At 42.5% G+C, this 13,724-nt stretch overlaps 1 protein-coding gene across 1 annotated transcript in view; it reads right to left on the bottom strand.

The window, feature by feature from the left end:
• Positions 1-13,325, bottom strand: part of LOC139261964 (protocadherin gamma-B5-like) — a 28,606-nt gene extending 15,281 nt beyond the window's left edge. Inside the window, exons 1-3 of the mRNA XM_070877125.1 lie at positions 12,768-13,325; positions 3,825-4,000; positions 1,836-1,912 (exon numbers count right to left, since the gene is read on the bottom strand). Of these exons, the coding sequence (XP_070733226.1) occupies positions 1,836-1,912; positions 3,825-4,000; positions 12,768-13,325 (811 nt within the window). The remainder of the gene's footprint in view (positions 1-1,835; positions 1,913-3,824; positions 4,001-12,767) is intronic.
• Between the last annotated feature and the right edge of the window lie 399 nt (positions 13,326-13,724).

Here is a 13,724-nt window from a genome sequence, read left to right as displayed (position 1 = left end):
AGCAAAAAAGTCTTAAAATACTAAATCTTTCCGGGTGAAAGGTAAATCAGCAAATTAAGATTAAAAGGAACACAGATATGAATCTTATAATAAAGAATGATGTCATTTAGAAAGCAAAAAGAGTGTAGTTTCCATAACCTTGGAAGAGGACCATTCGGAAACAGGCCAAATACTAACAGTTACAAATAATGTTTAAATGTCTCTGATACCATTTTCTATTTGCTGCACTGGAACACAAAGTGAGTCATAGTGGCAGGACAGATGGAGCAGGTGGGAGAGTATTATTTTTATAGCTCACAGAAGTAGCAACTCAATTCCTTCAACATGCACAGCAACCAATTTCAATTGATATGTTGTCAGCTACAAAGAGAATTCTCAGAATTTTTTCAATGTCGATAGAAACGTAATGGTTACAATTTTGGAATAAGACATGAAAAGAAAGTCTATGGCGGCAGATATTCGGATTTGTTTATATTTTTCTCGGCCCAGGTTCGATGAACAACTAGTTTTTAATATCAGTTCAGAAATGGAAAGAATGTGATCATCTTTCAAATCGATGGACGAGTGGATAGGTGAATATGCTCTGATCAGCGTACATCAGACGAGCCACCGCCCCTTGATATTCACCATTATCATCACTGAATCCCCCACCATCAAAAACCTGCGCGTTCCCATTGACCAGAAACATAACTGGACCAGTCACATAAATATTGTGGTAACAAGAGCAGGTCAGAGACTGGATAGTCAGCAGCGATTGTCTCACCTCTTGACTCACCAAAGTCTTTCCACTATCTACAAGGCACAATTCATTGTGTGATGAAATATTCTTCTGTTGCCTGGATGAGTGCACCTCCAACAACACTCAAGAAGCTCAAATCCATCCAGGGCAAAGCAGCCCTGTTGATTGACGTCCTTTGCACCACTTTAAACTTTCACTCCCTCCATCACCGATGTACCATGGCTGTAGTGGATACCAAATACAAGATGCACTGCAGCAACTCACCGATGCTTCTTTGGCCACCTTGAAGGACAAGGGCAGCAGGCAAATTTGACCACCATCACCTCCACGTTCCTCTCCAAGTCACACTCCATTCTGATTTGTCAATGAATCGCCGTTACTTCACCATCGCTGGTTCAAAATCCTGGAACTCCCTCCCTAACAGCACTGCAGGAGAACAATCGCCACATGGACTGCAGCAGTTCAAGAAGGTGGCTCACCAAGTACCCAATGGCAAGTACGATGGTCAATAAATGTTGGCCTTCCCAGAAACGCACACATCTCATGAATGAGTAATAAACAAAAATGTGGAAGCTTGCCCTGTGCCTCCAAATGATGTCTTCAACGGTGTATCACAGATTACAAAATACGGGAAGTAGGGACTGAGTGGGGTACACCAGAAATGTCAATACAGCAAAGGAGAATACATTATTGGTGTCAATATTAAATTTTTGCTATAACAGATAGTATTGGATTTTGATTAAATTACTATTCCACTCAGTTGCCTTTTATCAAGCGTTGAATGCGATTATTTCCTTGTAAGGCAAATAACAAGCCCGAATACCAAAATGTTGTATTGTTCCAGACATTTAATAGCTAAACTTGTCATTCATTTCTCCCCGGATCATTCACTAATCCTGACCTTCGAGAGCAATCAATGATCTTGAGTTAAGTGCCAGGAGATGCGTCCAAGATAAACTTAATTTAAGGGATTTCAAGCATTTCGTTCGTATTTAATTCACAATAGTTCGCCATAGCTTCTCAGGCAGTCTAAAAATCAGGGCCTTGCATGAGAAGTCCAAGTGTACCTGATTGCATTGTTGGCCGTAAAGCATACCTTTGGAGTTGCCTACAGAATTAACTTTGTACGCGCCGCCCATGATGAGTTTGGATCTGTAGGTCTTGATTGTTAAACTGGATAAAAAGGGTAAAACAAATATCAGGTGTCGCATCATTGATCTGATTGATGGAACAGAAACAAACACAAATCGTTTTCAGAATGTTCTTTGCATTATAGTTAATAAATGGATCATTTTTTGGTTGCCTAACAGTAACTGGTAGGCTGCCGCAAAGATCGGTGCTGGGGCCTAAAATTTTTACAATTTATATTTTTGACTTGGATGAAGTCATCCAGTGTAATGTAGTTAAGTGTCCTGATGATAAAAAAAGAAGGGTAGAAAAGCAAATTGTGAGGTGGACACAAAAAATCTACAAAGAGATATAGACAGGCCAAGTGAGTGTGCAAAAACAGGAAGGCAATATAGTATCTGAATGGCGACAGATTAGGAAAAGGGGAGGTGCACCGACACCTGTGTGTCATGGTACATCCGTTATTGAAAGTTGGCATGCAGTTACAACAGGCGGTGAAGTAGGCAAATGACATGTTGGCCTTCTTAGCGAGAGGATTTGAGGATAGGAGCAGGGATGTCTCACTACAGTTGTTCAGGGCCTTGGTGAGGCCAGATATTGAATATAATGTACAGTTTTGGTCTCCTAATCTGAGAAAGGACATACTTGCTATTGAGGGAGTGCAGCGAAAGTTCACCAGACTCATTCCCGGGATGGTAGGACTGACATATGATGAAAGACTAGATCGACTCGGCTTATAATCACTGGAATTTAGAAGAATGAGAGGGGATGTCATAGAAACATTTAAAATGCTGACGGGCTTGGACAGGTTGGATGCAGGAAGAATGTTCCCGATGTTGGGGAAGTCCAGAACCAGGGGTCACAGTATACGGATAAGGGGTAAGCCATTTAGGACCGAGATGAGGAGAAACTTATTCACTCAGAGAATTATGAACCTGTGGGATTCTCTACCTCAAAAGTTGTTGAGGCCAGTTCGTTAGATATATTCAAAAGGAAGTTAGATGTGATCCTTACAGCTAAACGGATCAAGGGGTTTGGAGAGAAAGCAGGAATGGGGTACTGAAATTGCATGATCAACCATGATCATATTGAATGGTGGTGCAGGGTGGAAGGGCTGAATGGCCTGCTTCTGCAACTATTTTCTATAGTTCTATGTTTCTATGTAGTATAATGTCGGAACATGTGAGGTTATCCACTTTGGCAGTAAAATAAAAAAGCAAATTATAATTTAAAGGGAGAAAAAATGCAACGTCCTGCAGTACATCTGGATCTGTACCCTGCATTTCAGAGCTTGAGCGGTGGCTGGAGTCAATACGGTGCATCTATGAGGCTGAGAGAGCACGTTTCATGAGGTGGTCACCTTGCAGCTTAAAAGCGTGCAGGTAAATGCGAAGTAGATGAAAACCAGATGGAGGAAGAATGTCGGACAGGAAGTGCAGAAGATCCCCCATGAGTACATCTCGCTTTCAAACTGATATTCTCGACTGAGCACCGGTGAGTGCGATGGTGTCTCTCGGGAGTGCAGTCAGAGCCAAGTCTAAGGCACCACTGCTGGAGCAGCTGCACAGGTTGGGTGGGGGAGGGACAAAGAGTAAAACAGCTGTCGTGATACGGGATTATATAGTTAGGGGAACATAAAGGCAATTTTGCAGCCGTCGTCTTGACTCCAGAAGGATATTGTGCCTTCCTGGTGCCAGGGACAAGTTTATCACAGTGCAGTCGCAGGGCATTCTCGGGTGGGGGGGGGGGGGTGGGGCGGGTTGGGGGATGGGGCGAATGTATACAGCTAGAGGTCATGGTCCATATCCGGACTACCAACATACGTAAAAGAGGGATGAGGACCTACAGGCAGAATTTAACGTCTATTCCTTTTCCTTGTTAGCTCTCCCCAAATGCATTACCTTACACTTATAAAATGAATTCCAATTGCCTCTGTTCTGTCCACCTTACTTATTACTGCATATCTTCCTGCAGTCCGCAGCTTTCTTCATCATTACCAACCACACAGCCGATTTTAGTATCATCTGCAAACTTCTTAATCATTCCCCCGATAAATAAGTCTTGGTCATTGATGTATACCAGAAAACGCAAGCATCCTAATACTGAGCTGTGCAGAATCCCACAGGAAATATCCTTCCATTCACAAAAACACCCATCAACGACACTTTTTTTTCGTGCCTCTGAGCCAATTTTGCATCCAGCTTGCCACTTTGCCCTGGATCGCATGGGCTTTTACTTTGGTGACAAGTCTGCCATGTGGCACATTATCAAGTTCTATGCTAAAATCCATATACACTACCTCATCGACCCTCTTGGTTATCTCTTCGAAAAATTCAATGAAGTTTGTCAGACTCGACCTTCCCTCTGATTAATCCGTGTCTTTGCAAATGTAGATTTATTCTGACCTTCAAGATTTTTTCCAATAATTTACACACCACTGAGGTAAGGCTGACTGGCCTGTAATTACTCGGTCTATCCCTTTCTCCCTTATGAAACATCTTAAAAAAAGGTTCTTACACATTAGCAGTCCGGCACCACACCTGAAGACAGAGTGGATTGGAAAATGATGGTTAAAGCCTCTGCTATTTCCTCTTTTGCTTCGCTTAACAGTCTGCGATACAGTTCATCCGGGCCTGTGGACGTCACCACTTTCGAAGATGCTAAATCCTTTAATACCTCCTCTATCGCTCTGCTTATTTAATCTATTTTTCACACTCCTCCTCGATAGCAGTGTCTGCATCGTCCCTCTCTTTTTGAAAACAGATGCCTCCAGACAAAGATTGCCCTCATGGTCTATAATAGCTCCTACTCTTAATTTAGTTATCCTCTTCCTCTTAATATATTCATAAAACATCTTTGAGTTTTGCTTGATTTTACTTGCCAAGAATTCTTCATGCTCTATCTTTTACTTCCTAATATCCCTTTAATTTCACCCATGGACTTTCTTTACTCCTCTAGAGATTCTGCAGTATTTAGCCCACGGTATCTGCAATAAGCTGCCCTTTTTTCCTTTAACCTACCCTACCCTGTATATCCATAGACATCCAGGGGGCTCTAAATTTGTTGGTCCCACCCTTTTTCTTTAAAGGTACATATTTGGCCTGAACGCTCTGGATCTCCTCCTTGAATGCCTGCCACTGTTCTGACATTGATTCACATTAAGGTAGCTGTTTTCAGTCCTCCAAGGCTAAATCACCTCTCAGCTTAGCAAAGTTGGCTTTTCCCCAATTTAGAACATTTATTCCTGGTCTATCCTTTTCCATTTCCGCAGCTACATTAAATCTAGGGGTGCATGCAATAAAGGGGCAGCAGTTATAATGGGTGACTTTAATATGCACACAGATTGGGCTAGCCAAACTGGAAGCAATACGCTGGAGGAGGATTTCCTGGAGTGCATAAGGGATGGTTTTCTAGACCAATATGTCGAGGAACCAACTAGGGGGGAGGCCATCTTAGACGTGGTGTTGTGTAATGAGAGGGATTAATTAGCAATCTCATTGTGCGAGGCCCCTTGGGGAAGAGTGACCATAATATGGTGGAATTCTGCATTAGGATGGAGAATGAAACAGTTAATTCAGAGACCATGGTCCAGAACATAAAGAAGGGTAATTTTGAAGGTATGAGGCGTGAATTGGCTAGGATAGATTGGCGAATGATACTTAAGGGGTTGACTGTGGATGGGCAATGGCAGACATTTAGAGACCGCATGGATGAATTACAACAATTGTACATTCCTGTCTGGCGTAAAAATAAAAAAGGGAAGGTGGCTCAACCGTGGCTATCTAGGGAAATCAGGGATAGTATTAAAGCCAAGGAAGTGGCATAAAAATTGGCCAGAAATAGCAGCGAACCCGGGGACTGTGAGAAATTTAGAACTCAGCAGAGGAGGACAAAGGGTTTGATTAGGGCAGGGAAAATGGAGTACGAGAAGAAACTTGCAGAGAACATTAAGGCGGATTGCAAAAGTTTCTATAGGTATGTAAAGAGAAAAAGGTTAGTAAAGACAAACGTAGGTCCCCTGCAGTCAGAATCAGGGGAAGTCATAACGGGGAACAAAGAAATGGCGGACCAATTGAACAAGTACTTTGGTTCTGTATTCACTAAGGAGGATACAAACAACCTTCCGGATATAAAAGGGGTCAGAGGGTCTAGTAAGGAGGAGGAACTGAGGGAAATCTTTATTAGTCGGGAAATTTTGTTGGGGAAATTAATGGGACAGAAGGCCGATAAATCCCCAGAGCCTGTTGGACTGCATCCCAGAGTACTTAAGGAGGTGGCATTGGAAATAGCGGAAGCATTGACAGTCATTTTCCAACATTCCATTGACTCTGGATCAGTTCCTGTGGAGTGGAGGGTAGCCAATGTAACCCCACTTTTTAAAAAAGGAGGGAGAGAGAAAACAGGGAATTATAGACTGGTCAGCCTGACCTCACCAGTGGGTGAAATGATGGAATCAATTATTAAGGATATCATAGCAGCGCATTTGGAAAATGGTGACATGATAGGTCCAAGTCATCATGGATGTGTGAAAGGGAAATCATGCTTGACAAATCTTCTGGAATTTTTTGAGGATGTTTCCAGTAAAGTGGACAAAGGAGAACCAGTTGATGTGGTATATTTGGACTTTCAGAAGGCTTTCGACAAGGTCCCACACAAGAGATTAATGTGCAAAGTTAAAGCACATGGGATTGGGGGTACTGTGCTGACGTGGATTGAGAACTGGTTGTCAGACAGGAAGCAAAGCGTAGGAGTAAATGGGTACTTTTCAGAACGGCAGGCAGTGACTAGTGGGGTACCGCAAGGTTCTCTGCTGGGGCCCCAGCTGTTTACATTTACATTAATGATTCAGACGAGGGGATTAAATGTAGTATCTCCAAATTTGCGGATGACACTAAGTTGGGTGGCAGTGTGAGCTGCGAGGAGGATGCTATGAGGCTGCAGAGTGACTTGGATAGGTTAGGTGAGTGGGCAAATGAATGGCAGATGAAGTATAATGTGGCTAAATGTGAGGTTATCCACTTTGGTGGTAAAAACAGAGAGACAGACTATTATCTGAATGGTGACAGATTAGGAAAAGGGAAGATGCAACGAGATCTGGGTGTCATGGTACATCAGTCATTGAAGGTTGGCATGCAGGTACAGCAGGCGGTTAAGAAAGCAAATGGCATGTTGGCCTTCATAGCGATGGAATTTGAGTGCAGGGGCAGGGACGTGGTGCTACAGTTGTACAGGGCCTTGGTGAGTTCACACCTGGAGTATTGTGTGCAGTTTTGTTCTCCTAACTTGAGGAAGAACATTCTTGCTATTGAAGGAGTGAAGCGAAGATTCACCAGACTGATTCCCGGGATGGTGGGACTGACCTATCAAGAAAGACTGTATCAACTGGTCTTGTATTCACTGGAGTTCAGAAGAATGAGAGGGGACCTCATAGAAACGTTTAAAATTCTGACGGGTTTAGACAGGTTAGATGCAGGATGAATGTACCCAATGTTGGGGAAGTCCAGAACCAGGGGTCACAGTCTAAGGATAAGGGGTAAGCCATTTAGGACCGAGATGAGGAGAAACCTCTTCACCCAGAGAGTGGTGAACCTGTGGAATTCTCTACCACAGAAAGTAGTTGAGGCCAATTCACTAAATATATTCAAAAGGGAGTTAGATGAAGTCCTTACTACTCGGGGGAGCAAGGGGTATGGCGAGAAAGCAGGAAGGGGGTACTGAAGTTTCATGTTCAGCTATGAACTCATTGAATGGCGGTGCAGGCTAGAAGGGCTGAATGGCCTGCTCCTGCACCTATTTTCTATATTTCTATTCCTGAATTATGGTCACTAGCACATAAATCCTCTCCCACTGATATCTCTTCCAGCTGCCCGGCTTCCTTCCCTAAAACTAAATCCAGAACCAGCCTCTCTCCTGTTGGGCTTGCTACATACATACTGGCTAAAATTATTCTCTTGCATGCATTTTACGAATACCTCACGCTCAATACCCTTCACACCAATTTTGTCCTCGGGATTAGGATAGCTTAAATCCCCTACTATTGCTGTGCTATAGTTTGTGCACTTCTCAGAAATCTGCCTACAAATTTACTCCTCTATTTACCTCTCATGGTTTGAGGGTCTATTGTATACGCCTAGCAGTGTAATCGCCCCTTTTTTGTTTTAAGTTCAACCGATATAGTCTTGTTTGATGATCCCTCTAACATATCATTCCTCCTCACAGCTGTAATAGTTTCCTGAATCAATACCATGACGTCATGCTCCCTTTTTACCCATGCCCCCTCTCTAACCCGTATGAAAATCCAGTGACCAGGAATGTTAAGCTGCCATACCTGCCCCTCTGTTTGCCATGCCTCTGCATTAGTTATAATATCATACTCCCAAATGTCTTCCTGTGCTCTCAGCTCATCTGCCTTATTCACTATAATCCTTGCATTTTAGAATATACCATTTACTACAACCAGACCTTTTTGTTGGCTACTTTCTAGCCATTGTTTCCTCTGTCCTTCAAATTCAATTTCTAGATTCTTGCTTTCCAATTCCAGCTTTAATTTCCTCCCTACTGGAAGTATTCTCTGGTTCCCATCCCCCTATCAAGCTATTTTTAACCCTCGCCAACATCACGAGCACCCCCGCCCCCCCTGCACCGAGAGGTTATTGGTCCTGGCTCTAGACTCTACGCTGTAGAATTCCCCCCTAAATCTCTGTACCTCTCTCTCCTTCTTTAAGACGCTCCTTAGACCATATCTCTTTTATCAAGCATTTGGTCACCTGTCCCATTATTGCCTTTTGTGGTACATTGTCAATATATAAGAAATCATTCGTGGGATATGAATGTTGCTACTAAGACCTGCATTTATTGCCCATCTCTATTTGTCTTCTAGATGATAGCGGTTACCTACATTCTTGAATATTACTGAGTGGCATTTTAGGACATTTCAGAGGGCAACTAAGAATCAACCACATTGCTGTGGTTTGGGCGCAACGTATCGGCCAGACCAGCTATGAATGGCAGATTTCTTTCCCTGAAGAACATTGCTGAACCAGATGGGTATTTAGGACATTCTGGTAGTTTCATGATCACTATTACTGATATTAGATTTTTATTTCAGATTTGTTTAATTAAATTTTTATTCCCCTGCTGCCATGGTGCGATTTGAACTCATTCATCCAGTATCATTATTCCAGGCTTCCAGATCACTAGACTGGTAACAGAAGCCAAAATTGTGCCCAATAGCGATCCAGTGAAGCATCTTGGGTCATTTTACTATGTAAAAGTTGCAATGTATATGAAAGTTGTTGTTGTTGTTGCCGAAAGCTGATCTCAGGTCCAAATATGATGCAAAGTTTACGAATGGTCTCGTTCTGCTTCAAACAGAGTCCACAGAGTGAGGACGTGGATGGCTGAATAATCGAGTTGGTGGTGCGAACTGAAGAAAATGGGTGGAATATTCCAGGGTGTCCGCGGACAGGACTCATGGTTGGTTGGGTGTGAAATTTGATATTTTTGAGAGCGGGTCAGGAACTGGTTCCCATGCACCTTGATGTCGAGCATGTCAGCACTTAGCAGACCCGAGAGGCAGTGGTGGGCAATCCAATAAATGTAATTAGAGGTTTGTTTACAAACACTTAAGAATGATTTTCAGCTTAAACTTTGCATTTGAAAGCTCACCCATGGCGTCCACGCAAGAAGCTCTTCATCAGCCAGAAGCTGTTACTCAATGCATTTCCACAACAGATTCAGGATGCTGCCAGTCTTTACACAAGTCTCCATCCAGTCTGACCTCATTACTGCTCTCACCATGGGCAGATCGCTTTGTCCTCTTTCCTTCAGCTGCCATCTATTCCATCAGCATGTTTAACTTTATATTCTCTCACCTGGGTCCTCAGAATCCCTCCACGATCAGCCCCAACACCAGCAGCAGCCACACTAGCAGCACCAACAACAACACCGACCATCTGCGCATGAACTGATGCTGCACAGCACAGAGGGCATCGGCACATGAGCACATTGCAGCCCGGGAGGCCAGGGTTGGTCTCACCATTGTCAGATTTATTTCTTTTGAAGCTGTGCAACTGGGTGGCCACAATGTATCCAGATTGTCACCAGTCACACCAGCAGCATAATGCTCAAGCCATTACTTTCACACTTATTACTATTGCAGAGATTATGGGGGGTGGGGGGAGGGGGCTGTACTGCTTTGCCTCACCATTGATAACCACTCACTAAGACACTTCCAAATGTTTACAAAAATCTGTCTAAGAATGCAAATTGTTGAAATTTAAGAGTTCAATATTTGGCATTAAAAGAAACTTTTGATGAAACATAGAAACATAGAAACATAGAAAATAGGTGCAGGAGCAGGCCATTCAGCCCTTCTAGCCTGCACTTCCATTCAATGAGTTCATGGCTGAACATGAAACTTCAGTACCCCCTTCCTGCTTTCTCGCCATAACCCTTGATCCCCCGAGTAGTAAGGACTTCATCTAACTCCCTTTTGAATATATTTAGTGAATTGGCCTCAACTACTTTCTGTGGTAGAGAATTCCACAGGTTCACCACTCTCTGGGTGAAGAAGTTTCTCCTCATCTCGGTCCTAAATGGCTTACCCCTTATCCTCAGACAATGACCCCTGGTTCTGGACTTCCCCAACATTGGGAACATTCTTCCTGCATCTAACCTGTCTAAACATGAACATTACTTTGGAAAGACAGACCGAAAGGAAAAGGATGCGTGGTTGCACTGTGAATAAACGATGAGATCAGAGCATTAATGAGAAACGATATTGGATCAGAAGATCAAGATGTTGAATCAGTTGGGGTGGAGGTAAGGAAAATAGGGGGAAAAAGTCTCTTATGGGCATAATCTATCGGCCCCCTAACATTAGCTACAATGTTGGATGGAGTATAAATGAAGAAATAATGGATGCTTGTAAAAAAGGAACAGCAATAATCATGGGCGATTTTATACTTCATATAGATTGGACAAAGCAAATTAGCCAGGGTAGCTTTTAAGAAGAATTCATAGAGTGTATGTAGAATAGTTTCCATGAACAGTACTTTGCAGAACTAAGCAGGAAGCAGGCTATTTTAGATTTGGTACTGGTTAATGAGACAGAATTAATAAACAATCTTTCAGTAAAAGATCCTCTAGGAATGAGTGACTATACCGTGGTTGAATTTCAAATTCATTTGCAGGGTGAGAAAGTTGGATTGCAAAGCCGTGACCTAAGCTTAAATAAAGCAGACTACAATGGTATGAACGCAGAGTTCGCTAAATGGACTGGGAAAATAGATTAAAGATTGGGATGGTTGATGGGAAGTGACTGACATTTAAGGAGATATTTCATTAACTCTCAACAAAAATATATCCCAATGAGAAGGAAAAGCTGCTAGAGGAGGATAACCATCCTTGGCAAACTAATGAAATAAGGGATGATAAAAAATTGAAAACAAGGGCATACAATGTGGCCAAGTCTAGTGGAAGGCCTGGCAATTGGGAATATTTTAAAAGCCAGCAAAGAACGACTAAAAAAAGGGACGGGAAGTTAGATTATGAAAATAAAATAGCACAAAATATGAAAACAGCTAGTTAGAGTTTCTACAGGTATATGAAAAGGAAAAGATCGGCTAAAGTAAATGTTCGTCCCCTAGAGGATGAGATTGGGGAATTAATAATGGGGAACAGGGAAATGGCAGTGAATTTGAACAAATATTTTGTATCGGTCTCCACAGTAGAATACAGTAAAAACATCGCAATAATGGATAATCAAGGTGCAATAGGGAGGGAGGAATAACTATCAGTGAAGAAGAAATATTGGCAAAATAATCTGTCTAATGGCGGACAATCACCCTGGACCTGATGGCTTGCATTCTACGGTCCTAAAAGAAGTGGCTGAGGTGATAGTGGATGCATTGGTCGTAATCTACCAAAATTCCCTGGATTCTGGGACGATCCCAGCAGCTTGGAAAACCGCAAATGTAACACCCTTATTTAAAATAGGAGGCAGACAGAAAGCAGCAAATAATAGACCGGTTAGATTTACATCTGCTGCTGTGAAAATGCTGGAGTCCATTAATAAGGAAGCAGTGGCAGGACATTTGGAAAATCAAAATTCAATCAAGCACAGTCAGCATGTTTTTATGAAGGGGAAATCATATTTTACAAATTTGCTAGATTTCTTTGAGGATGTAATGAACAGGGTCGATAAGGGGGATCAAGTGGATGTGGTGAATTTTTGGATTTCCAGAATTAATTCGATAAGTTGCCACATAAAAGGTTACTACACAAGATAAGCGTTCACGGGCTTCGTGGTAATATATTAGCTTGGATAGAGGTTTGGAAAAGTAACAGAAAAAAGGGAGTCAGGATAAACGGGTCATTTTCCGTTTGGCAAACAGTAACCAGTGGGATGCTGCAGGGAACGGTAATGGGGCGTCAACTATTTACAATCTCTATTAGTGACTTGAACGAGGAAACCGATTGTAATGTAACCAAGTTTGCTGATGATACTAAGCATATTGTGAGGAGCACACATAAAATTTGCAAAGGGATATAGACAGGCTATTCAAGTGGGAAAAAAATGACAGATGGAGTATAACGTGGTAAAATGTGAGGTTATCACTTTGGCAGAAAATATAGAAAAGCAAATTTTAATTTAAATGGAGAAAAATTGCAAAGTGCTTCAGAACAGAAGAACTTGGGGTAATTGTGCTTGAAACACAAAACATTAGTATTCAGGTAAAGCAAGTAACCTGCATGGAAAATGGAATGTTGGCCTTTATTGCAAGGGGAATAGAGTATATAAGCAGATAAGTCCTGCCACAACTATACAGGATATTAGTGAGGCCACACCTAGAGTACTGCGTGCAGTTTTGGTCTCCGTATTTAAGGACAGATATACTTGCAATGGAGGCTGTTCAGAGGCTATAGTTTTGTTATTAGACAGAGCGGGCAAACCAGCATCCCATGCTGAAATTGGTAAGTTGTAAAGTGCAGTGGATTCTCGATCCAGTATGTCAGTGGTTACAATCATGTAGTTATTCATCACTGTGCTTTGAAGTTTGAATGGTACATTCATTGGAATATGACATCGAATCTGCCCGTTCTCACCAGAATCTCCATCAGTGATACTGAATACAGCGATCAAAGTACCTGGTGCCGGATCCTCGGGGACCATTTTGATTACTAAGGTCAGCTTTATCTCGGGGGCATTATCATTCACATCCACTATTGTAACCAAAACGTTGGAATATCCCGCGTTTGAAGCGCTGTCCACAGCCTGTAGCACCAGCTCGTAAACGTCTGATTTTTCAAAATCCAGTAAACATTTAACTCTAATCTCTCCACTTTCCGCGTCCAAATTGAACAAATCTCGCTCGCTTTGTGAGGCGTAATTACTAAAGGAATATTTGAATTCAGCGTTGGCATCTTCGTCTAAATCAGCTGCGTGCAGTTCCATTACCAAACTTCCTTTGGATGTGTTTTCTAACACATTTGTCTTGTATATTTCGTGATCGAATGCAGGCGCTTATCATTAATGTCCGCGACAGTGACGATTCTCTGAGCTGTGCCAGATCTCTGCAGGGTCCCGCCATCAACAGCTGTCAACTCCATCGTAAAGGATGATTGTTGTTCGCGGTCCAATGCCTTCTCCAAGAACAATTCAGCGATTTTGCTACAATCGTTTCTTGTGTGCATTTTGAGGTCGAAGTGCTCATTTGAACTAATCTCGTAAGTGCTGATAGTGTTTGTACCAACGTCCGGATCATGCGCGCTCTTGAGAGAGAAGCGCGCTCCTGGTGCAACTGACTCTGCGACCTGCAATAACAATCTAGCGGTCGGGAATGCCGGCACATTA

Source organism: Pristiophorus japonicus, chromosome 4 (assembly GCF_044704955.1).
Source record: "Pristiophorus japonicus isolate sPriJap1 chromosome 4, sPriJap1.hap1, whole genome shotgun sequence".
NCBI lineage: Eukaryota > Metazoa > Chordata > Chondrichthyes > Pristiophoridae > Pristiophorus > Pristiophorus japonicus.
This window is presented reverse-complemented; position numbering and strand designations above follow the sequence as displayed.